Source organism: Falco cherrug, chromosome 5 (genome assembly GCF_023634085.1).
Source record: "Falco cherrug isolate bFalChe1 chromosome 5, bFalChe1.pri, whole genome shotgun sequence".
Taxonomy (NCBI): domain Eukaryota; kingdom Metazoa; phylum Chordata; class Aves; order Falconiformes; family Falconidae; genus Falco; species Falco cherrug.
The window spans coordinates 34,901,325-34,924,075 of NC_073701.1; the positions used below are offsets into that span (position 1 = coordinate 34,901,325).

Below are 22,751 nucleotides of genomic sequence, written 5' to 3' on the forward strand. Positions count from 1 at the left end.
GCACGATCATGCCGACCTGCAGCAATGCCAGAGGCTTCTGTTTGTGCAAGGCTGTGCAGCTGCATCTTCCTCCATGCTGTTTGCCAGTACAGCCATTCCCAGAGTTTCGGGGACAGGAGTGGGCCACAGATGTGGGTGGCAACGTGCACATTAGCATCGTGCTGCCATGAGAAACCTGCACCTCGGGTGGATGGAAAGGAGTGATGTTTTTATTGATGGGTTGCTGTGCTCTGAGGTATTGCATAGGCATAAGGAGGCTCTGCTTTGTCATGTTTTGGTACTCGCTGCTGTGTGTTTTCCGCTCTTCAATATCATTGAGCAAGAAGGGATCCAGTGCATGGGCAGGATTTTAGAACAGCTTTCTTGTGTCACCAGTTATGCACAAACTGCTCCTGCCTTCTGGTTTTAGGCAACAGGTGGTGCTACCCTACTCCAGGCGCAGGCACAGACCAGCCCTTGAGATTCAAATGCCAACAGTCTAGGAAGAAGAGGTGGGAACAAATTGCACTTGTGTTTTTCCCTTGGCCTAGTTGTAGGGATCAGATTTTTTCCCACCAGGGAAGTCTTTTGCCATGATCTCTCTCATTTCCTCACTTCTCTTCTTGTCAATGATCTCCATCTCACGCATTTTCTGCAAAGTACAAAGGGGAAGGGCTAAGCAGGGAGAAAGTTGGCAGCTTTTTTTTTCTTCTTTTGCCAATTTCAAGAACAAAGGTTCTATTTTCCCAATTAATTACAGGTAGAGATGGAAACAAAGGCTGAAAACGTCTATCCCCATTCCCCAAATTCACACCTGTCCTATGCCATGAAGGGAAAGAGTTCTCTGCCCCCTTCCCCACTCGGGTATCAGAGAAGACCCTGCTTTAAGGGCTCTGACACTAGGGGTTCCCTCCATGTACTGTACAGCCAGTGCTGCCCTTGCGTACCTGTGAGATTTCAGTGAGGACAATCGTTTGATACTTCTTGCCCTGTCCTAGAGCTTCCATGTCTGCCAGGAATTCCCTCCTCTCCTGAACTTCATTCACCACTGACAGATAAGAGAAAACACCATGGAAACAGAATTCAGCCAAAAGGCAAGAAAATATGTTTCTGTCTAGATCTGAACCACCAATTTCCTAGCTCTGCTTAAACAGCAGTCTTGCCAGGAGAAGGGTGATAATCTGCTGTTACACTCATCTTGTGTGTGTCATCAAAATACCTCAGCAGTCCCTTACACAATGGGAAATGTTCCCCCCGCCCATTTCCTTACTGCTTCCCATCTTGCAGGAGCAGGAACTTTCTAGGGGTTTTTGTACAGATAGTTCTCTGTTGCTTGTGGGCAATTTAACCAGTCTGTGGATGGAGGCAGAACCTGCTTAAAGCTGTTGTTCATTAGCTGACATGCATCACCCAGTGACTGCAACTATCTCTGCTCCCAGGACCAGCAAAGGCACAGAACATTAGCTGCTGCTTTGCAGTACAGACGTGCAGCCAGCTGGTCCAAATCTTGCCACAGTACTACGTACATGGGTATTTCAAATGTGTCAAGGGCAACACTCAGCTTGCAACAAGTTTTAGAGGATACAAAGCATGCGTGAAGCCAGCCACACTGGCAGCAGTGACCAAAGCACCCCTTCTGTACACATTATTCTAGCGTTGTCCATCTTTGTGCTGCCTTGGCTAGCAAAGGGCAGGCTGGGGTGTACATACACATTGAAGATTCAAGCACAGAGAGGTATTAGGCAGGGTTTTGCCACCCCAGAATACTCTGCAGGCCGAAGTCCATCACTGCTTAAAATTCTGCTCGACATTCAAGCTTTGCTAGCTTAACTGCTATGAACTTGGAGTGAAAGAAAACAGCCCAAACCATGGTCAGACTGGCAAGTGGCCTAGTATGTTGAGTTATGCTGGCTGGAAAAAGGTCTCACAGTACCTGGGCTTCCTGCCCAGGTCACCCTGTGTGTCCCTAGGGTATTCCCCTGCCAGCAGAGTTCATTTTGTGTAGGCAGCCCAGAGAGCTTGAATCTGCCAGCAAACGTCTGGAGTATAAGCTCTGCAGGGGTGGCTGGATCACAGTGTCACAGCAGCATGTCCTTTCTCTTGGAAACGGCTTTGTGGCAACACAGCCTGCCACACCAGCCCTCAGAGGGAGCCAGCTTCCCAGGCTTCCCGCCTGCCTTCCTCCAGGCTACATAAAGACTTACATTCTTCAAACCGGTCAGGCTCAGGTATCTCCTCTTCCTTTGTTTGAACTAGCATCTGCTTCACGTTGTGCTCCACCACATCCTTCCCTGTCGCTAAGATGTTTTGTAGTCTTTGCTTCTCCTTTTCCAAATCTCCTGTGAATGCCAGGGGGAAAAAAAATTATCAGCCTGTCTCGTCAGGGAGGAGCCTGGCCACACTACTTCTCTGCTAATGACGCAGAAGAAGTGTTACGTTAACGACAGCTCATCCCCAGACTGAACTGTGCAAGCACCACACAGGCATACAGAGCCAACCAAACTGACATCAGTGTTCTGATTTCAGTTTATAAACAAGAAAATGACATAGAGCTCCCTTCTTACGCAAGGACTGTGTGAGTCCCTATTGCCTGTCACCCTCCCAGCCAGCGGGCAGAAGTCAGTGAGCACTTTCAGTATATGTTCCCTCAGAGATCCATTTTCAAAGCATCTTTGAAGACAGAAAGCGTGAAGATGAAGAGCAACTAAGATAATGCCTGCTGCTGCTGAGATTGCAGGCAGGGGATGGACAGAAGGGGAGGAGAGGGACCGGCAGCATCATTTATTTATTAGAAATGTTTGCTGACTTACGCCTCGCCTGGGGCTTGAATTTCTCTCGGGTGTAGGCATCTCCTGCCTGGCAGACCTTGGCAGGTCGGAGATGTGGTTTAGCTGAAAGCTTGCTTGGCTGACAAACTGGCGGGGAGAAAGCAGGCGCTGCAGGCACTGGCTCCTTGCTGGATGTGGGGTGGCACTGGAGGGGCAGGGTATCTCCTCCTGGAGAACAAACCAAAAATAATGGTAAGTCAGACAGAGAGAAGCCTGGATGGATGGCCCCATGCCACCACCAGCAGAAGACCTGCCTGTTGATCCACCGTAGCAATGCAAGTGAAGACCCCAGGGTGTCACAGATGTCTCACCTGGGTTGTTGGTATGCGCTGACACGAGACTCTGGTTCAAGTCACACCATTACATCTTGTTCCCTGAATGACCCTGGGGGACACCTTGTCCCGTACATCCATGCGTTGTCAGCAGCAGCCGTGCTGCTGTTTTAAAGCCCTTGCCCGTCCAAGCAGGCAATGGGCGAACGCCCCTGTCTCAAGGTGAGCAGCAAAGGCTCTTCACCAGCACAGCAGCGGGCAGCGAAGGCTGTCACTCACGTTTCACACAGTCCATCAGGTATCGCCTCTGGAAACACGTCAGCTTTGATTCCTCCATCATCGCTGAAAAACATGACGTGTGGGTGCAGATGGCAGCCCGAGGGGGCTCCTGCAGCAGCGGGGACGCGCCGGGGAGCCTGCCCCGGGGCCATCCCCCCCTCACAACCCAAACCCAAAGGGGAAGACGCCGGCTTAGGAGACTCAAGCCGGGGCCGGGCCCGCCCGGTGGCCCCGCTCCCGCCCGGGGGTGCCGCGGTGGGACGCTTCACTTCGCGGGGGGGCCGGGAGGGCTCCTCCGTGCAGCAGCCGCCGCAGGGGCGGGCCGGGCCGGGTCCCGGCGCTCGGGCGGAGCGCGGGGCACGGGGAGGCCGAGCAGCCGGGCCAGGCCCCTGTCCCGCTGCGCCGTTACCTCTCAGCAGCTCCCGGGTCCCCGGGCTGTACCGGGCTGGCCCGGCAGCGCGCCCGCCGCCGCCTCCCCCCGCCGAGCTCCCGCCGGGCCCGCCCGCCGCGGGCGCTGCCGTCTCCATAGCGACGAGCGACGCCCCGGGGGGGAACGCAGGCGCGGAGCGCGGGGCAGCGCGGCGTCGCATTGCCCCGGCAACGGCGCCAACGGGGCACTTCCGGCAGCGTCACGGCGAGAACCCGGAAGTGGTTCCTACTTCCGCCGGGCCGGAAGGCAGTGGGGAAGCAACATGTCTGACAACGAGGACAAGTGAGAGCGGGGTTGGGCGGGGGTGGGAAGGGGAGGGGAGGCGAGGTGGCGGCGTATCTCGCCCCGGGGGGTCGGGTCGGGTCGGGTCGGGGGCGGCCCGGCCCGGCCCGGCCCGTGACGTGCGTGACCCTACCGCAGCTTCGATGGGGATGACTTCGACGATGTGGAGGAGGATGAGGGCCTGGAGGACCTGGAGAACGCGGAGGAGGTGAGTGCCCCGCGGGCCGCCGCGCCGGCCGGCCCAGGCAGGCTCTGCCGGTACTGCGGGCCTGCGCCGTGGCCTGGGCAAGGTGGTCGCAGGGGCTGGGGAGGCCTCAGGGGCTCTCCCAGCGCCACGGGGCCTCGGTGGTGGGTGCAGCTGAGCTCTAACGTTGCTCTGCTTTCCCCCAGGAGGGACAGGAGAATGTGGAAATCCTCCCCTCTGGAGAGCGGCAGCAGGCAAACCAGAAGCGGATCACTACCCCTTACATGACTAAATATGAGCGAGCCAGAGTCCTGGGCACTCGTGCCCTCCAGATAGCGTGAGTATTTCACTCTGTATCCTGAGTGTTGTCACAGCTTTACCTCCCTTCCCAGTAAAAGCTGCTTTTCTCTTTCTTTAAAAACTTCTGGATCTCATGTAATCTGTTACATGACTGCTGAGCTTGTAGACCACCATCGTGGTCAACACTGAAGCACAGGACCATGGAGCTCTTGGTTGCATGTGGAGTCCCTGTATCACTCCTTGGCTGAGACTGTGGTACTCATGTCTAGAGATGGGAGCATTCAGCAATTGCAATGAACTTTCCTCGGTCACAGGCAAAATGAGTAAGGAATGTGACAAGCCGGTTCTGGTTTCTGCCTTTCATAAGGGAGCCAGTGTGGGCTGGAAAGGTCAGAACTGGTTTGTAGAAGCCATGTAGGAGGGAGGGATGCTCCAGAACGTATTCACTTGATACTGCAGGGCTGTAGGAATTGGGAATGGAGTAACCAACCCGAAATCTGTTTTAAGTGCAGTTGCATTGTGGCAAGCTGTAAGGTTTTTTTTTTTAAGTATTTGGAATAGTAAGGCCTCATTTATAATAGGTAATAACATTTAAATCCGTTTTTAAAATGCTGTTAAGGCTGGCTGCTCTCAACTTCATCCATTGATTTACCTGTCTAGACTTGTTTTAATAATACATATTAAAAAGCTCTGCACTTTTTGAAAAACTGCTTTATGAGCAAGGTTATTATGCTTATGGCAAGATTTGTCTGAAAGCACATCTGAGTTTCATTTTGGTTATATCCACCCTCAGAATGATGCCTGTCCTCTACATCATTTAGAAGGTGGTTATCAGATTTTTCCTTAATCATCGCTTTGCCAAGCTGTTCTTTCCACAGTCTTCACTCCATGAAGCTATTTTGTGCACATTCTTTCAGCTGGTGGAAGGCCAGAAAAATGGGGGAGACAAGATGGGCCTGTGCCAGGCCTTTAATCCAAAACACTGGCGCCTGGTTCTGCTTCACCTACATATTCTGCCTTCAGTGCTGAACCTAGGCCAGCAGCAGCCCCCAGTGGCCTTATCCACACATAACTTGAACTTTCTTTGCTGCTGCTGTCTAATGGGCAGATAGCATTTTCCATATTTGCTGTGCTATTGCAACCCTCTGCAAAACGCTTGATTTTTTTTCTTCCTAGAGGTAGAGTGTATTGTAAATCCAGCACCATGCTTTCCCCCAGACGAAGCCTGGAAGATGTGAGCAAATGAGAACATAACAGATGTGCTGGATTTGTAGGAGGTGTGCTCATTTTACAGTGTTTCCACCCTCTTTATTGGATTAATTTTAGGACCACTCTTTTCCTCACATCTAAGTACAGCAGAGGGTGACTAGAAAGTTGTGGATCTGACCAGCCGTTGAACACCAGCTGGTCAGCACAGGCTGAATGATGGGACAAGAAGAATATTCAAGTAAAAACTCAGTCAGTAACCACCTGGGGGAATTTTCTTCCTGAATTGCGTAAGAGAGCAAACCAAATTAGGAAGGTGGTGTCCCACTTCCTACTTCACTGGCCTTTGTCCACATTACATAAGTAGGCACATGCTTAGTTGTCCCTCTTCCCTCTCTGTGCGTTCATTCAAGTGATCGTTGATGTTCTGTCCCAGGATGTGTGCCCCTGTGATGGTGGAGCTGGAAGGAGAGACAGACCCCTTGCTGATAGCCATGAAGGAGCTCAAGTAAGTCCCAGACTTTGGTGGTGACCATATTGATTTCCATAAAGCCAGCGGTCCTCTCTTCATCCCAGCATTTAGAAACTTATCCCAAGACAAGCTTGTCTTGATAACAGTGAGTGCTATCATTCATTACCTTCCCCTTTTTCACCTCGGGACTTCTCCACAGCAGCTCTCTCCCATCCGAGTTGCTTATGCAAAGTACTGATGATTAGGAGTGCTCTGACCTCATTTACTTTGGAGTCCAAGTATTGCTTATTTCTGTGATGAAAATCCAAGGTCCTCATCTTTCTGGATAAGTTTAATTCCCTGAGTGGAATTGATTCAAAGCAGCTAACTGAACAGACCTGTGTTCAAGTGAAGTGCTGGCAAAAAATAAAATAAGGGTCAGGCTGGTGGTGTGGAGAACCTGTTAAGAATGTTATTTTCCTGCACCCTTGCACACTTGGCTTATTGTGCTTGTGGGAGGATACCTCCCCTGCTTACAGAAAGATAAAGAAATCCTTTCTGACTGTAGCAGAGGCAGCTTTTGGATGACCACTTAACAGACCTACCTTTTCACAGCAGAGCTCCTTGCTGGCCCACAGTGTGCCTGTGTGGTCAGTGACCTACACCACATGCAGCTATCCTTCAAGCAGAGCAGCTGGACACCGTTACTGATTAAATCCCTTTTCTTGAACTGAATTGTCCTGCTCCCCCAGTTTCAAGTGCATTCCAGTTGTTCTTGCAGATTTTGTATCTGTTACGTTTCCCTTTATCATTGCCAGAAGCTTCTTAAGTCATATTCCTGTCAGATCTCCAAGCTCTGAGTTGCTTCTGGTCACTGAGCATGAGCTCTAGAAAGTAAGTCAGGGTGTGACAAAGTATAGTGGCATCCTGTGCTGTGCCAAAATTCAGTTGTAATTCTGGGCCTGAGGGAGCTGCTTTGCTGCTAGAAAAACAATGGCCCTGAATGTGATCATTGAAGAAGCTGTATTACTTTTCAAGTCTGATATGGTTGGAACCTGATGCCCTGGTTAGATTCCAGACTGTCTGATTACATTCTGCTGACTTAAATCTACTTCCGTTAAGTTAAACTGTGTTCAGCATTTTCTTGCTTTCTGATTGGGAGCGCTGTTAGCAGATGCTGTACTCCATCCCAGCTGTGCTGGGTTTTGATACCTGAATAGTTCCTATTTCATGTATTCTTCTTAAAAGGTAACTGATGCTCTCAGGGTGCAAAATACTCTGTAAATACCAGTTTGGTGTGAAGGTTCTCAGAATTATGCCACTTCCATAGTGTCTCGTGGGGAAAAATCTTCCATCAAACAAAAGGTGGATTTGTTCAAGTCCCTTGATTATTTTTTCCCCCTATGTCTGTTAGATGCTTGGTGTTGCCTTATAGTGGGTTCAGATCACAGGGCTCAATTCCTGCAGTAGCAACAGAGGGCTGGCCTTCTGTAGGTCTTTGTTGTTTCCAGTCTAAGGGTACTGAGCACTTTGCACCTACAAGAGAGAGAGGTTGTTGGGACTTCCCTCTACTATGTAATACCAAATAACTGGTGCTACACAGATCTCTGTTTCACCTGATGCTCAGTGGCTTCAGTACGCTCACCTCAGTTCCCATTGCCTGCTGCAGCGGTATAGTGAAGGCTGTGGCATTTCTGTTCACCTCTCTGTCCTCCCTTCAGAGCACGCAAGATCCCCATAATCATCCGTCGTTACCTGCCAGATGGGAGCTATGAAGACTGGGGTGTGGATGAGTTAATTATCACAGACTGATCAGCTTCCAGCCATTGTTTGGTTCTTTCCTTCTTGAGAGATGTTTCTATTTTTGTTTATATTTGTGTAAATAAATTATAAACCTCCCCATTTTAAGTTAAATGTCGTTTGTTTTGTTTTTTTCCTCTCATCTTCTCTTTCATCTCACTCCTACATCCCCCAGACTTTCTTCTCTCTACCAGCTTGGTTGTTCTTTCTTTCAGTGTTGTGGGCTGTATTAGTAAGATTAGGGAGCCAAATGCTGTGCTTTTCTTGCAGCTTTTTTTCACCTGTGAAGGTCCTGCCTTTTAGCTCCGCTAAAGACTGCCCTAACTACTTCCTCCTCCTCCTCCTCCAGCATGGCTCCTTCCTGGTTATAGGATTGATAGCCAGTTAAACTCCTGCTGTACAAAAATGCTTTTGCAGGTATTTTGGCTTCAGAAAGACTCCAGCCCTCCACCCCATCCCTTCTTAAAACAGAAGTGCTGAGACACCTCCATTGCTTCCCCCTAGACAGTTGGGCCTTTGTGCCCTGAGCAGGTTGCTGTGGAAACCCCCAATTTCCTCTCTGGCTGTGGGGCTTCTCAGGAGTATCGTAGAGCAGCTCTCATCAAATCACCTATTGTTTCTCTGCTGCTGCTGCTTATCAGAAGTGGGGATCCCCTTTCAGTGGCACTGCCCCAGCCGGAAGCGCAGTTGCTACTTGCAGTCCCACCAGCTCAGCAGTTGTAGGTTGTTGCCACATTTGCTCCTTGTACAGCTGCTCGCTGACACACAGTGGAACTGATGGTCCTGGGTGTGTGGGTGCTCTCCAGCCATCTCCGTTGTACATGTTCTGGTGGTTCTTATGGTGGCACAATAGTAGTTAAATCCTAGAGTTCTTTTAATCTGTGACGTGATGAAAGATCAGCTGGTTTTCCCCTTCAGGTACCTGCACTCGGGCCTCTGATGTGCCGGAAGGTTACATGCTCAAGTCAATAGTTGGGTGGATGAATTACAACCTGCAGGGGCTTCTAGCCAGCCGCTACATAGTTTACCTAGTTTTCATTTCTTGATCTGTGTGCTCCAAGGTTCTTGCTCTGTATGAGGAAGATCTGAGCTCTTACACAGAATGCAGAGTCTTTCTCAATTATTTTATTAAAAACTGCGCTCAGAATGTTTGTTTTCTTTTTTTAAAGAGAAGAAGGGGGAAGGTGCACCTCACTTGTAGTTTCTGCATTATGTTAGTTTTTATGCTGATCCAGGAAGAATATTTCCAACTAGTTTGTGTTAAGGCTTGTGCTTATATATAAAGCATGCATTCTCCATGCTGTATGTGTGGTTAGTGCCTGCATGTGAGTATCCATGTCCCAAAGGCAGTTTACATCCACCTGCCTGGGAACTTGGCTCATATAACCAACCATGAATATCATTCTGTTACTGCTCCTTGTAAAAGCACCAGTCCATCCTTCCTGTGTTGGTGTGCACAGGAGAGGGTGGGTTTGGAGGTGATAATGCAAGAGCTGAATGGGTCCCTGGGCAAAATGACAGGTCAAAAGGAATGTGGAGATGCTTGCAGGTGTGGGAAGGGGGTTGATGGTGAGGGACACAAATGCTTCCTGGTGTAGGCCACCCTTACCAAGAAAAGGTTAATTTGCAGCACTGAGGCCTTCAGCCTTCTTCCCCCACCCTCCATGGAATCCTTTAATCACGTTGGTGCGGTGAAATTTCAGCCCTGAAATGGTGCCTTTGTGTAACCGTTTTGGCGTCAGCCATGGAGCTCGGGGGTCGTTTTCTTGTCCTTTTTTTTTTTTTTTTTTTTAAATGGCTTCTTTGTTCCCTCCCCTCCCCAGCCTTGCATCTGTATCAGATACGATTAAAGGGATAGGGAAGGATGCCGATTAAAGGGATAGGGAAGGATGCCGGGCCAGCTCCCGCTAGGCTGCAGGAGGAGCAGTTAACCCCTGTGTTACCAGCAGCATTCTCAGTCCTGTCTTAGTTGTGAGGACCCTCCTAGATGAGACAAGGCATCGTCTTCCACTAGAGAATGGTTCAGGCAGAGCCCACTCCCTTTCTTAATTGGCTTTTTGCAGAGCTGGAGAAGGGTACTTATGCGCAGTTAAGAACTTTCTTTTCCTGCTGTTCTGTTCATCCATACCATGTCCCTTCTGTCTCCCAACCCTATGATCAGCTCTCCTATCCCTAACTCCACCATGGCTTCTCTTCTTCCCCACACATGCTCGTGACCTGCTCAGCAGTGCAGTAGTTTCTGAACTCTTCCCACAGCCTGTAGTTTGGGATAGAGATTTCTCCTCCCCTCCAGTGAATGACCACAGTCCTATTTTGCACAGAGCTCTTTAGCTGGCATCATCATTGTTAGATCCATTAAGCCATTCTGCTGCTGATGTTCTTGGCCCTATACAGGACTTCATCCAAACAGTGCTATGAGTTTCAAAAAACCTTTGAACATGTTCCACAGTTCTTGGATGTCCTGCTTTCTCTACTCACCCATAAAGCATTTAGTGAACACACACTCACTGGATGGATCACATGTGTCAGCACTGAAACCCTTCGGAATCAATTTGTAATTGTTATGAAGAGTCCATGTGTTAATTGGGATCCTACCTTGCTACCATTGGCCTTGAGAGATGAGACCAATATCTGCTGTACATTTTCTTTCCAAATACATTCATTTAGCCTCCCAGGACCTGACTACACCCAGGATGTCTTCTTCCAACAAGTAAGAAAGTCTATACAACTATTGCTGAATATACTCCCTGTGTGTGTTTGTATTTACATTCTTGCTTGTTGAAGGCAAGATGCCAGGGGGTTGAGTTTCTACAGGGAGACTAATGGTTGCTTCCAAAATACACAAGTTTGTGTATGTGGAGAAGGTTTTTTTTGAAGGAATGTCATCTGCTACCTGGTGATGAGGAACCAAGACAAGAAGCCCCATGCTTCTATTCTGGAGAGCATTAACAATCACACTAAGAAATTCTTGGGTGAAGCATGTACAAAACAGTGCTCCTCTTAACTGCATGTGCTGAAGCTTAGCTGGAGATCAGAAATCAGTGTTACTACATTTTGCACTGAAGAAATGACTGGAGCTGGGGTGTGAACAGAAGATGAGTTTCATCTGCCTCAAGGAGTCTGGTAATCCAGTCGGAGTTCTGCCTGTGGTTTTTTTTATGACAGGCAGAGAAAGGCTGTGCACAGGATCTGTGTGGTGTTGGTGTGACCCATCATACACTGACTGGGGGAAAAAACAAAGACCTGCAGGGAAGAGGTCAAAAAAACCCAGACACGTGAAAATGAAACTGTTAAGGTTATTATTCCATATGTTTAATGCAGAGTTAATGGTGCTAGGACAGCATAGAGATCAAGGAAAGGGGGGTGGGGGAGGAAGGTGCTACTTGCATAAATAAGGGGACAGGGCTGGAAGAGGTTACATGCGTACAAGGAGCAAACATTCTACGTGATCTTTTCAGACACCACAAGGATAAGTCATCCATAGCTAAGGGAGGCAGGAAGGGCATCTGGCAGTCATATCAGCAGAGGGATATAGCGGCACCGATCACAGTCCACGTTTGGTCGAAGTATTTTATCTTTCTAGACTGGAATATCCATTGGAAGGTCCCACAACATGTTTCTGCGATCAATTGCCAGGAGTCATCTTTTCCTGCAACAACTTTTGTGCCAGTTCACTCCCTGGCATGACAAACTGCCCCAGTCCTGGAAGTGATAAAGGAGAAGTAAGCAGACTGTCCTCAGGCATTGGGTTGAAAAAAGGAGGTTGATCTGACTGCAAGAGGTTGTCGCTTCCAGTTTGAAACCCAAAGAGGAAAACAAATTCCTTTGCACCTAAATAGGCTTCTTTTTTTTTTTTTTTTTTTTTTACACTTATCCGAAATTGGGTCCATATGTACCTTGGTTAAAGCCGCAGGAGTATCTTTCCATCCTCAATGTAGATAGGAGGGAGGTGTTGACTGACTGGAAGACATGATGAACGGACGAGCAGGGATGCACACCCCATCAGCCTGAGTTTGGAGTGGGGTTTCAAAGAGAGTATTGGAATCAACTCGGGGTGTCAGCAGGTGCATAGTAGCTTTCTTGGTGCCTCTTCATTTCAGGCAGGCACAGACAGACATGGAAGAGGGAAGGACCAAGTTTGCTCAGAGGTTGTTTTGGGTACTGAAGAAATTAGAAAAGACTGAGATGCCAGAAATGCCAGACATAAGTGAACAATATAGAGTAACTGTAAGAAAGAAGGATTCACCCACAGCACCTTAATGATTCACTGGTTCTTCCTCACCTCTCCTGCACCTCCATACGTGAACAGGCATGCGCACACAGGCTGTGATATGAGTAACGCTTAAGACCAACAGTGCGGTTCCTGCGTCGTACGTGTTGTTCAGGCAAGCCTTAAAATTTCCACGTGGGAAAGACTGTGGGATTAAACAGAGACAGGATGAAGAGAAGAGGCGGGGAGAAAAGCTAGGATGCAGCTGTGGAAATCAGCAGGTAAGCAAGTGTAGGTTGGTCTTCCAACAGGGTTCAAGATTCATGCATGTGTGAATCTTAGGTGGGACTGCTGCATGATGCTGATAGCAAGGAAGCCGGCCATGCCATCCTCCCTACTGCTTCTCCCATAAAGTGTTCACCAAGGCTGAGCAATCACCCTTCACCCGCAGCAGGTGACAAAGTGCTGGCCATTGTGGCCTGTTGGAAACACTTGCTAACTCCCTGGAGCAGTTTGGGAAGGAGAAGGAAAGGATAGTCTCTCTCATCATACAGTCCAGGGTGTGCACAACGAAACCCACCACAGACCAGTCACTCCATGTCTAGAATCCTCCTCATCTAGAAAGCCAATAAGGTGTTGCAAGCCAGTCGTGTGGCCTGCATGAAATTGGTAAAGGGCGAAAGGACGAAAAACCTTCCTCTAGGCGGGTGAGCCAGCGATAGCCAGGGTCAAGAAAGGCACTTCTGTATGCTCAGTGGGTTCTGGTGGCTGCGTGGCACTGAGTGACCTTGGAGTTCGGAGGCTCTTCTGCCTGTGCTGATTCTTCGGAGCCTTTCCATCGCTGCTTCGGTCACTGTTCCCCATTCCCTACGGTCTGGAGAGAGTCGTGTACACGGGCTGTTCCCAATGTGTGGGACTATGGGACTGTGGCACAGAGGGTGCAGGGTCAGAGATGGCAGTGTAAAGGGGACGCTGGGAAGGTCCCATATAGGAAAAGGCAGAGTAGAGGCCAGAGGCTTGGGTGGAATGGCTGTAGTAGGGTCCCGAGGGCTGGTGGTCTGGGTAGTCAAACTGTGGCCTGGAGATGGAGGGGAAGGCCGAACCGTAATGGGGCAGACTCAGGGATGTGTAAGCTATCTGGGAGGTGGAGGGCTGGTCAGTGTAATGACCTCCAGGGGCAGACCCCTCCGTTTTCACCTGGGCCTTGGAGTCCACCACTGATGAGGTGGCAGTGGACAAGGAGACTCCATGCTGCTTGGAGATCCAGGCAGAGTGTCCGCTGGCTGCGGCCAGGGCGCTCCCGAGGCCGTAGCTGGCAGCTGCCGCGTAGCCCCCAACATGGCCTGGGTGGCCGGCGTGTCCGTTGGGCGGCAGGTATTGGTCAAATTCATTGACATCAAAGGTCTCCATGTTGGACATCACTTCATGGCTGATCTCCCCGATGTCCACATTGCCAAAGTCAATGTGTGGCTTTCCCCCTTCCCCCAGGGAACGCCCTTCTCGTTTGGAGTCGGCTTTGCCTGCCTGCAGCTCGGTCTTAGGGGTGGTAGGAGGTGTGGGGGGCCCGTGGCTCTGACCTGCAATGTGAAAAACATTTTGAGGAGGAAAGAGAGTGAAGAGATGAGTTACCACTTTATGCCTGGCTTTATACACAGCCCAGCTCTGCTCCTCCCAGTGTGACAGCAACTGTCTGGCTGGAGACTTCAGTGGAGGGGAGAAAGAAATAGCTAGCCAAAACCAAACCTTTTTATATCATCTTGTGGAAAAAGGGAAGAGTGCAGTGATACCTTGCTTGACAAGGAATGCAAGTGCCTGTCAAACTCAGGCACGTCCCTATACCACCGACTCCAGCAGAGTTTGTTGGGTCACGAGCAAGGTGTGAGCCACACCACTGAGGCTTTCACTGTGATGCCTTGTCTTTTTTGAGCCTCCAAGTTGGCTGCAACCTGTCAGTAGGTTCATGGAGACCTGGGACTCACCTGAGGAGTGTTCTGGATGACCATCCGACATGGGCGACCCTTCACCAGGATGCCTGTGGTCCAGGTGGGTGTTCTTGTAGTGGGCCTGGATGGCAGCAGCCCCGCCAGCCTCCCCCTCCACCTGACCTTCACCCTCGCCCTGTGTGGCCTTGCCATTTTTCCGCCGGCGGGGCTGGTACTTATAATCAGGATGGTCCTTCTTGTGCTGCATCCTCAGCCGCTCTGCCTCTTCAATAAAGGGCCGTTTGTCACTTTCATTCAACAGCCTGCAGAGGCCAAGGTGGCAAAGAAGAGAAGAGGGGAAGGAGAGGGGCAGGTACATCAGAAAAAAAATGCACCTGTACAGAACATTGTGGGACACAGGGTGTAAATCCATATGGCAGGGTGTTGCACCATTGAAGGCATTTCCCAGAACAAGGAGAGCTTGCAAGTGTTTCAGTGGAGACAGTGATGTTTTTGTCCTCCTTGCGAACTGTTAAGCCCTGACACTGGCACTGGTTGGTGTCAGTGCTGGGTCCCCCTTCTCCAGCTGCCTGGTGCTTCTCACCTCAGTAATTTCAACGCCCTTTCTTACATTGCCATGTAAAATAAGGCTGGACAAGCTGCTTTCAAAGGCTCTAGGCAAATTAAGGTCAATTGGGATCATCCTTCAGACTGAAGCAGTGTGACACAGCCTTGCTACCTGTAGTGCTGCCTCCTGCATGTCTCTTGCTCTTCCCCAGACTATTAATTCCAGTTTAACTTCCCACCCTTCCATAGGCTCTGCTCCAGGCTTGAGGCTCTACTGAGCACAAATGGCAGCAACTGGTGTTAGCTCCACAGTACCTATGTTGCTGCATGGAGCTTGCTGGGCCTTTATGCACCTTGCAAGATCCGAGAAGGGGATTAAATAAAATATCAAAGGGAGGGAAACCGTGTGTTCTGCTGTTTCTGGAGCTCCTGCTCATGTTAGACATGGATAATGCAAAAGGCTGAAGCACAAAGGATGAGACCTGCTTGAACTTAGCTGAGCAGTTGTAAAAAAATTAGCTGCTATGTTGCTACCCTTGTAGAAATAGATGAGCTTTGATCTCTGGATGAAAGGCACTGCAGAAATGTAAGCTCCTCCTCTGTATTCCTGCCAGATCATGGGCTGCTCTAGTTAAGATAGGCTTTCTGAGAAAGTGGTGTAGTGTGCGGGCAGGATGGCTCACAGCATTGCTCAAGCCTTTAGCAGTGTCTCAGCTGGAAGCACTTCAGTTTCATTTTATGATTTTTACCCTCAAATATTCTTGTGACTCAAGGTCATCCTGCTTCCAGCCAGAAACCAGTGCTCTCAGAAGGGACCAGTCTTCCCATGACTTGCAACTCCAAACAGCCATTAGAAATGGCAGGGCTCCCAAACGGCAAAAAATATTCCATTTAGGAGATGTCCATGCCTTTTTCTCCCCAGCAAAAGAACTACCTGGGGATGGGGCTGTGTCAGCACCTCAGAACCCCTGAAGCCCTCAGCAATGAAATGCGACCAACTCTGTGAACCTATAGGCTCTGAGGAAGATACAAAGGCCTGAACAGGCCTGAAAAACTGAAGACAAAGAGGAGGCATGGCTCAAGGAGCACACAGATAATTCTGGTGGGGAATCATAGGAGTTGCCAGCAAGTAATGTGTTGGTTCCTAAGCATTCCCTTTCCCCCAGCTCTTTGTGCATCCCCTTGGCGGGCAGCCAGAAGGTGTATGGCATGGGCTGGAGCCCGTTACAGTGCTGACCTGGGCTCACTCCAGGCAGCCTGAGCAGGTCACGGCCGCACACCACATTCCTCCACTGCCTTAATCCTGGAGATTAAAGCAACTGACCCACCATGAATCCAACACCAGCTTTCCTGTCTCCCTCCCACCACCATACACCATGCTCACACATCCTGGAGGGCTCTAATCCCTCAGCCTGTGCCGCTCCAGACAGTCCTCCAAGGGGACTTCAGGGACATCATGTCCAAGCCTTGTAGTCATTGTGGACTGGAAGGTGACCTTGCCTTGGCAAAACCCTCATCTTTGCAGAATGCCTCATCTCCACGGGAGGTGGAGAATAGAGGCAAAACCTGCAGCCTTGCAACCTGGGACTCTTCACTACATGGCAGCCGTGCTCTGGTGTCCCTGCATTCCCAACTCAGGTGATGCTAAATCTAATAAGATGCTGTGGCTGGGAATGAAAGATTTCTTTCTGTGCGGGCACCTCTTGGAGCAAGAGGGCTGTAGGCTGCACAACCAGATTTGATCTGCAGAGCAGGCTGCATGGCAAGCTCAGAGCAGAGCCTCCTCCAATGGAGACCAAAGATCGGCCTGATGGATCCATCTTGTGGATGGGGTGAACCAGAGCCACTCAAGGCGATGCAGGAGTCAGATCCCTGCCCTCTGAGTTATGCCCAAGTGCCTCACCTCCTCTCCCCTTGACAGCAGCCCACGGGCAGTGCCACCAGCAGGACAGCAGTGAATCCACTCCCCATGGCTTAGTGTTCTCCTTTCCAAGGCTGCTTGCTCCCTCCTCCCTCCCTCTGGGATCAGAGCTCAAAATCGGCTTTAGCAAAGTGAAACTGGTGCAAGCAGGCAAAGGCCAGGAGATTTGGGGGGATTTGGATTTCACTTGCTTCCTGCCCTCCCCCTCCTGCCCCCCATGCTCCCCAGGCCATAATGCAAAGGAATCTTGCACGGGCAGAGAAGTTATGGATCACAGAGCAAAGCCCTTCATGGGGTTTAACCAAGCCCTCGCCACCCTCCCCAACACCGAATGCTCACCCTCCAAGCTGAGGGGACAGGGGCAAACATCTAGTGCCCCACTCTGGGAGGAGAAAGAAGAGCCAAAATCTTTCTGCCCACCTGTGGCAGCCCCCCCTCCAGCTGCCTGGCAGCGCACCGCGCTGCGTGCCAGTGGCTCGATGGCCAGAGGCCTGACCCTGGGACAGAACTCAGCTGCTGATGAGTCAGTGGAGTGATGGGGATGGTCACTGGGGCTGATGCAAGGCAACGGCTGGCTGGGAGCAAAAAGCAACTGGGTGGGCTTTCCTATACATGCACGGCACCAGATTTGGTGGGCATGACCCTATAGCCTGGGTGCTGCCACCCCCGTGCAAAGATCCCTCCATCGGGTCCCCTCGCTCCTCCCTACCGAGCCTTCCGCACCTTCTTCCCATGCCTTACTTGTTTCTGGCCCCGGAGGTGGTGCTGGCTGGCATTTTGGCTGAGAGTCATGCCGACATTTTCAGCAGCCAGCCTCCATTTGAAAGCCGCTCCTTGTCCCACCCCGGGAAAGAAAAGCAGCCAAGGCAAGATTTCACAACCGTCAAGCACAGAACCCCTCCCTTCTTCTTCTTTTTTAGTACATTCAGTTCATCGACTGCACCCCTCACACCCCCCAAGTGGGTACAGCCGGGGAGGTGGATAGGGCTGTAATCCCCCCGGCGCTGCACTTGGGGCCGGGTGGGTAGTGCAGCCATCAGGGCACGTCCTGCAGCCCTTCCCAGCGAGGGCTGGGGCCCGTGGCGGGCACAGCGGTGGCACGGAGCTGGAGCAAAGGCCAGGCTTAAAAAGAAAGCCTGGGCCATTGCAACCTGTTTTGCAGAGGCATGTGGGATGGCACTGGGGTTATCGCTCAGTCTGCTAGCTGCCTTTCAAGGTTTCCCAGCCTCTGCCATCCCCACCCAGTGCCGATCACTGGGGACGTGCTTGATTTAATGGTGGTCTGCAGGCAGTCTGCATGCTTACCAGCACTTGACTCTCTGCCTAGCATGCCCTTGCCCTTTACCTGGATAAGCTCAGAGCAGCCCACGTGGAAATATAAGCCATCCACGTTTTCCAAAGCTGTAGGGTTGGGGTGGCCACCTTGTAATGGCAGGGATATGTGAACAGCCAGGGCCCTTTGCAGGGACCCTTGTCAGATGTCCAAGACTAAGCCGTACAGAGCAAAACATGGCTGCTCTCAGTGGTACCGGTGCATAGGAGCTTTACCTTTGGGATAGCGTAGATGAAGGTGGTGGGAACCTCAGTGGATGAAGACCCAGCCGTACCATGACTAGAAGGTGAGGCTCAGGGCTACTATCCAGGTAACCTTTGGGCCACCACCCCTGGAATTTTGTGGGCTGATGTTTCTCCCCAGCCTCACAGAAAGACACATGCACGTGGTCCTACCCAGGCCAGACACTGACTGCACCCATAACCCAGCTTACTCTGCTGTATGGTCCCTGTAGGGATTGACATGGCCCAGAGAGCTGTGGCCTGCACTAGGGACACTCGGAGAGGAGACATGTTCAAGCAAAGCAGCCAGGTGGCAAACCCAGCAGCACGCAACAACCCTAGGCCTCATCCTGCAAGCTTCTACACCTGACCACGTGGTGCCCTAAGAAACAGCCAGGGACCTTGTCCATCGTCCAGTGGCAGCATCCCCCTGCTCTGAGTCCTATGCAGTCAGTGGCAGGAGCCATGCCCTGGGAACAGGGAGGCAGCGGGGTGTGTGAAAGCGGTCACAGGCCAGGGGCTGTGTCTCCCTGTGCTCTGAATGCACTATGTATGGAGGATTTCACTGCTCTGCTATATTTTCAGGGGAAATGCAGTGTCCAGAGGGAGGCTGTTGCTCTAAAATCTGGCAATATTTTGCAATAACCAAATGATACTTTGAAGTAAAACTTTGGGAACAAAAAAGGTGGGTTACCCCCCCCACATACACCTCTTCCAGCACAGCTTCACAGTCCAGAGGCTGGCAGCAGAGCCCCAGGTGGGAGGAAGTGCTGTGGTAAAGGAAGGGAAGGCAGTGGGGAACAAAGCGGGGAAGCGCATCAGATGAGGTATCTGCAGTTGCCCTGCCTTCAGCATTCCAAAGAAATCCCTTTCTTGGGCTTACACTAAACACTGACAGGTGGGGGTAAGCAGGCTGATGCAGCAAAGGGAGAAACTAATGGTCAAAGGCTCTGTTCCTTGTGAGCAAGGAGGTTTGAAGCCAGGAGGAGCCCGCTGCTGGAAAGGGTGTGTTTTACTTCTGCTTGGAAAAATGTCTCTTGGCCCACCCAAGGTTGAGGTCTTCCTCCACTAAATGCTGCCAGGCCAGGAGAGAGAAAAAGAGGGGCTGTTTGCCTGATGCTTGGTTTGTGTTGGTTAGTGCAAGGCGAGGCAGAGGATCCTGGGGACTTGTGGCAGAAGGTTGATGTGGTTATCAGCAGAGACCGTCAGATGGGAAAGAAGTGGCATGGCCAGCCTGACACACTTGGCTTGGGCACAACACCTCTCTGCACACCTATGGGCCAGCTGCAATCGATCAGGGCAGCCTGTGGGTCTGCTGGAGGAAGGAGGAGCTGGTTGGGGAGGGTATATAAAGGACCCAGGGATCTGCACAAATCCAAAATTATAATGGGCGCAAGAAACTGGTGGGGCCAGAGAAGGAGCGTTTGTATGCTGGCGAGAAGGGAGGGCATCTCTCTGGGTGCAAAGGGAGATGGGCTGGTCTGAGCCAACATGTTGCAAGAGAGACTGCTAAGCTGGGACTGTTGCAGGTCTCTTCCTTTCTGCTAAGCCTCAGCCCTACTTTCTAGCAGGGTCTGTCCTTTCCATCTCACTGAAACTGCATGGCCTGCCAAAACTGGGACCATCCTGGGAAGGATGGGTGTGGGGCTCTGACCAGCTGCCTCCCTTCCCCTGACCTTCCTTCCTGGCCATAACTTGGTTTTCCACTTGCTCTCTGGCACTGTGTGGACAATAACCCCTGTGTCCTGTCCCAGCACTGGGACCCGAGTTCAAACAGGCTTGAGGTAGCCACCAGTGAGTTAAGTTGGATGGGACTCAGCCTGGCTCCTGCTAGTGCATAACTTGGCCCAAAAGAAAAGGTGAGCCAAGAAAACAAGATTTCTCCTGGCAGTCAGGCAGGAGAGGACCAGGACAAGGGTGTCCTGATCAGGAACAACAGGGGAAGTTAGTGGGAAACGTGTGGAAAGGGCTGCCACCCAGGATGGAGGTAAGCTCTGCTGAGGAAGCCTTCACTACATCAAACCACCACTCTTGCCCCAGTCACTGACTGTGCCTCCTGCAAGGGGGCTCCCCGCAGGGAAGGAATTCCCCTCAAGGGACACCCCTTCCATCCCGCTAAGTCTCCGTCCTTCCATGTGACCGCACAGTCCTCTCCAGGACACTTCCAGACCTCAGCCCTTGCGTTCCCTCTCCGCCCGTCTGCTCTTACCTCCAGAGCTTCCCCAAGGTCTTACTGAGCTCAGCATTGTGGAGGTGTGGGTACTGGTCAGCCAGTTTCCTCCGGGCAGCCTGTGCCCAGACCATGAAGGCATTCATGGGTCGCTTGACATGGGGTTTGCTCTTGTTACTTCCATTGACCCGGACAGGCATGGGTACCAGCGTCCAGTCATAGCCGCTCAGCACCTGGCTGACAGCCTCGCGGATGCACACCGGGAACTTGTCGTCGTCTGCCTCCGAGTCTTGCTGTTCCTTCTTGACCTTCCCCATCTCCCCATTCCCGGAGCTGGTGAGGTGCGGGGAGTTGTCCGCCACCATGGAGGGTCCTGGCGAGAGGCAGTGGTGGTCTTCAGAGCCCACTGGGCTCATCTCCACTTCCGAAAGGTCTTGGTCATCAGCCATTGTTACTCTCGAGCCCTTTTTCTCTTCCTTCTTGGTGTCCTTCTTCTCACTGGGGAGGGGAGGGAGGAAGACAAAAACAAAGGAAAGAAAGGAAAGAGGGGGAAAGAGAGAAAAGGAGACGCAACCACCAAATCTGAAGGGGGCTCCAAGGTCTCTGAAGAGCTGACCACGAGACAGGGGCCGCTCAATAAAAGCGCAAGCAAAGCAATAGCCATGCACACCACAAAACCCGTGATCCGTGGGGGTGGGGATGGGTCGGGGCCCCTGATTAATTGGGATATTTCTCCTTATCTCTGCAATCGTCTGGAGATGACATGTGCAGAGGGGCCTGCGGCAAGAGGGATAAGGGGGGTTGGGGACCTGAAAGGCGAGAGGCATGGACTGTCCTGTCTGGGCGCAGATCCCCACAGGGAGCGGGATGGAGAGGATGGCCGCAAAACTTGTGTGGGGAAGCGCCCCTCTCTTTCGAAGATGTGTGGTGAAATGCCAGCGCGGTGCCCAGGGGCAGGCGTGGGAGGGGGAGCACTGGCACCATATCGATAAATCAGAAGGGACCTATATTCCAGCTACCGGGGAAGCTGAGCGAGCACCGCTGGGCGGGGACCGAGCCTGGGCCCCGGTTTCGCACCTGGAGACCCTGATCCCAGCTGTTAGGAAGTGCCTCTGCAGGGACACCCCATCCCTCACCCTCCTCTCGTAGCTCATAAAGCAAATATTTAAAATACATCTACACACGCACACCTATTTATGTGTCTGTATGCATATACATATTCACATTCAGATATATATATAGATAGATACAAACAGAAACCAAGTTTAACTTTGAGAGAAGCCAAGGCTTTGGGCTGCCTGCGCCACGCACTCCTCCTCTCTCCTTCTGTCTGCAGTCATCTCTACAAGCCCCTGCTGCCGTGCAGCAGTTCCCCCCTTGGAGAAAGAAGCACTCTAAAAATAACGGCCTTGCCATCCCCCCCATCCAGCAATAAAAAAAGGAAGAAAGAAATAAAAACAAAAAAAGTGATAGAAAAGTATGCCTCTGGCTTAGCTGAAAGAGAGCCAGTGCAAAGCAAGGGCTGCTATCCCTCCAGTTTCAGAGGACCACACGGATGCTCACAGGGGTAATTAAGAAAAGTAAAAGAAAGTAGAGGGAAAAGCATGAGCAAATGTGTGCGCGTGTGTGAGCGAGCTTAGGTAGGAAAACTTACGTTGCTGGCCAGTGTGCCGGGCAGATCCTGTGAGGGCTGTGATTTGTATCCCAGTAGCCCCCCGTTCCCCCTGCCAGCCCCAGCGGCGTCAGGGCGTGCGGTGCGGTGCGGGGAGGCTCTCAGGCGAGTGCCATTCCTAGAGGGAGGCTTGGTTTTTACTAATACCCCGGCTGGATGTCTCTAGCTGGCTTTGCTGCTTAGCACCGGGGGAGGGAAGGGCGGAAGGTGGAGCCAAGCACTCCTCGGAGCCAGAATACGGCCGGTCAGGGACAGCGGGGAGGGGACGCAGGCAGCCCCCCACCCCACCTCAGCTGCCGGCACGTTCCCCGCTTTCCCCTGGTGCCAGCTTCTTCACAAGAGCTGCCAGCTGTGGGCTGCTCTTGGCGGCATGGCCACCCCAGAGACGGTGCTGGAGGAATCACCCCCAGTGGGGTTGTGGTGGTGGGGTGCTGGAAGGGGTCTGGGATGGTTTGGGGAGATGGGTGTGCACCCCAGGACTGGGATCCCCCTCCTTCCCCCTGTTAGCACGGTTGCTTCTGTGGGGTCTGGTGCCCCCCATGTGCCAAATAAGTCCTGGTCCCCACCCCAGAGTGTCATGGGGACCCTGCCGTGCTGCAACAAGTTGGCCCGGGACCCCAGGGTCAAGACGCTGGCCAAAAGGGCATCCTCCTTCAGACCTGAGTCTGTGGGGTGGGAAAGGGGATGCAGGAGGTCACAGGTGTCCCGAGGATGGAGGACATCA

At 51.7% G+C, this 22,751-nt stretch overlaps 3 protein-coding genes across 3 annotated transcripts; 1 reads left to right on the plus strand and 2 right to left on the minus strand.

Annotated features, from left to right (window-relative positions):
• Window positions 1-187: 187 nt before the first annotated feature.
• On the minus strand, window positions 188-3,948 carry C5H22orf23 (chromosome 5 C22orf23 homolog). The gene is made up of 6 exons (XM_055711716.1): window positions 3,768-3,948; window positions 3,359-3,421; window positions 2,790-2,975; window positions 2,184-2,318; window positions 927-1,027; window positions 188-631 (listed from the first exon to the last, which is right to left on the minus strand). Exons 1-6 carry the CDS (start codon window positions 3,946-3,948, stop codon window positions 527-529), a joined length of 771 nt encoding a protein of 256 aa, XP_055567691.1. The 3' UTR covers window positions 188-526.
• Window positions 3,949-3,971: 23 nt separating this feature from the next.
• Window positions 3,972-8,125, plus strand: POLR2F (RNA polymerase II, I and III subunit F). The gene is made up of 5 exons (XM_055711714.1): window positions 3,972-4,070; window positions 4,209-4,278; window positions 4,461-4,591; window positions 6,197-6,268; window positions 7,933-8,125. The coding sequence occupies exons 1-5, from the start codon at window positions 4,051-4,053 to the stop codon at window positions 8,021-8,023; spliced, it is 384 nt and encodes a 127-aa protein (XP_055567689.1). The 5' UTR covers window positions 3,972-4,050; the 3' UTR covers window positions 8,024-8,125.
• A 3,176-nt stretch (window positions 8,126-11,301) lies between these two features.
• SOX10 (SRY-box transcription factor 10) lies at window positions 11,302-22,199 on the minus strand. Its single transcript, XM_005446734.3, has 4 exons — window positions 22,010-22,199; window positions 20,395-20,853; window positions 14,201-14,466; window positions 11,302-13,798 (listed from the first exon to the last, which is right to left on the minus strand). Exons 2-4 carry the CDS (start codon window positions 20,802-20,804, stop codon window positions 13,089-13,091), a joined length of 1,386 nt encoding a protein of 461 aa, XP_005446791.1. The 5' UTR covers window positions 20,805-20,853; window positions 22,010-22,199; the 3' UTR covers window positions 11,302-13,088.
• Between the last annotated feature and the right edge of the window lie 552 nt (window positions 22,200-22,751).

Bases quoted from the DNA above. Each gene is read 5' to 3' on its own strand.
- C5H22orf23 (XM_055711716.1), bottom strand. From the start codon at position 3,948: ATGCGACGCCGCGCTGCCCCGCGCTCCGCGCCTGCGTTCCCCCCCGGG. The intron at 3,422-3,767 runs GTAACGGCGCAG...CATGTTTTTCAG, and splicing joins GACCCGGGAGCTGCTGAGAG to CGATGATGGAGGAATCAAAG. The intron at 2,976-3,358 runs GTGAGTGACAGC...TTTGTTCTCCAG, and splicing joins CCTGATGGACTGTGTGAAAC to GAGGAGATACCCTGCCCCTC.
- POLR2F (XM_055711714.1), top strand. From the start codon at position 4,051: ATGTCTGACAACGAGGACAA. The intron at 4,071-4,208 runs GTGAGAGCGGGG...ACCCTACCGCAG, and splicing joins ATGTCTGACAACGAGGACAA to CTTCGATGGGGATGACTTCG. The intron at 4,279-4,460 runs GTGAGTGCCCCG...GCTTTCCCCCAG, and splicing joins ACCTGGAGAACGCGGAGGAG to GAGGGACAGGAGAATGTGGA.
- SOX10 (XM_005446734.3), bottom strand. From the start codon at position 20,804: ATGGCTGATGACCAAGACCTTTCGGAAGTGGAGATGAGCCCAGTGGGC. The intron at 14,467-20,394 runs GTAAGAGCAGAC...TGGCCTCTGCAG, and splicing joins ACCTTGGGGAAGCTCTGGAG to GCTGTTGAATGAAAGTGACA. The intron at 13,799-14,200 runs GTGAGTCCCAGG...TTCACATTGCAG, and splicing joins TCATCCAGAACACTCCTCAG to GTCAGAGCCACGGGCCCCCC.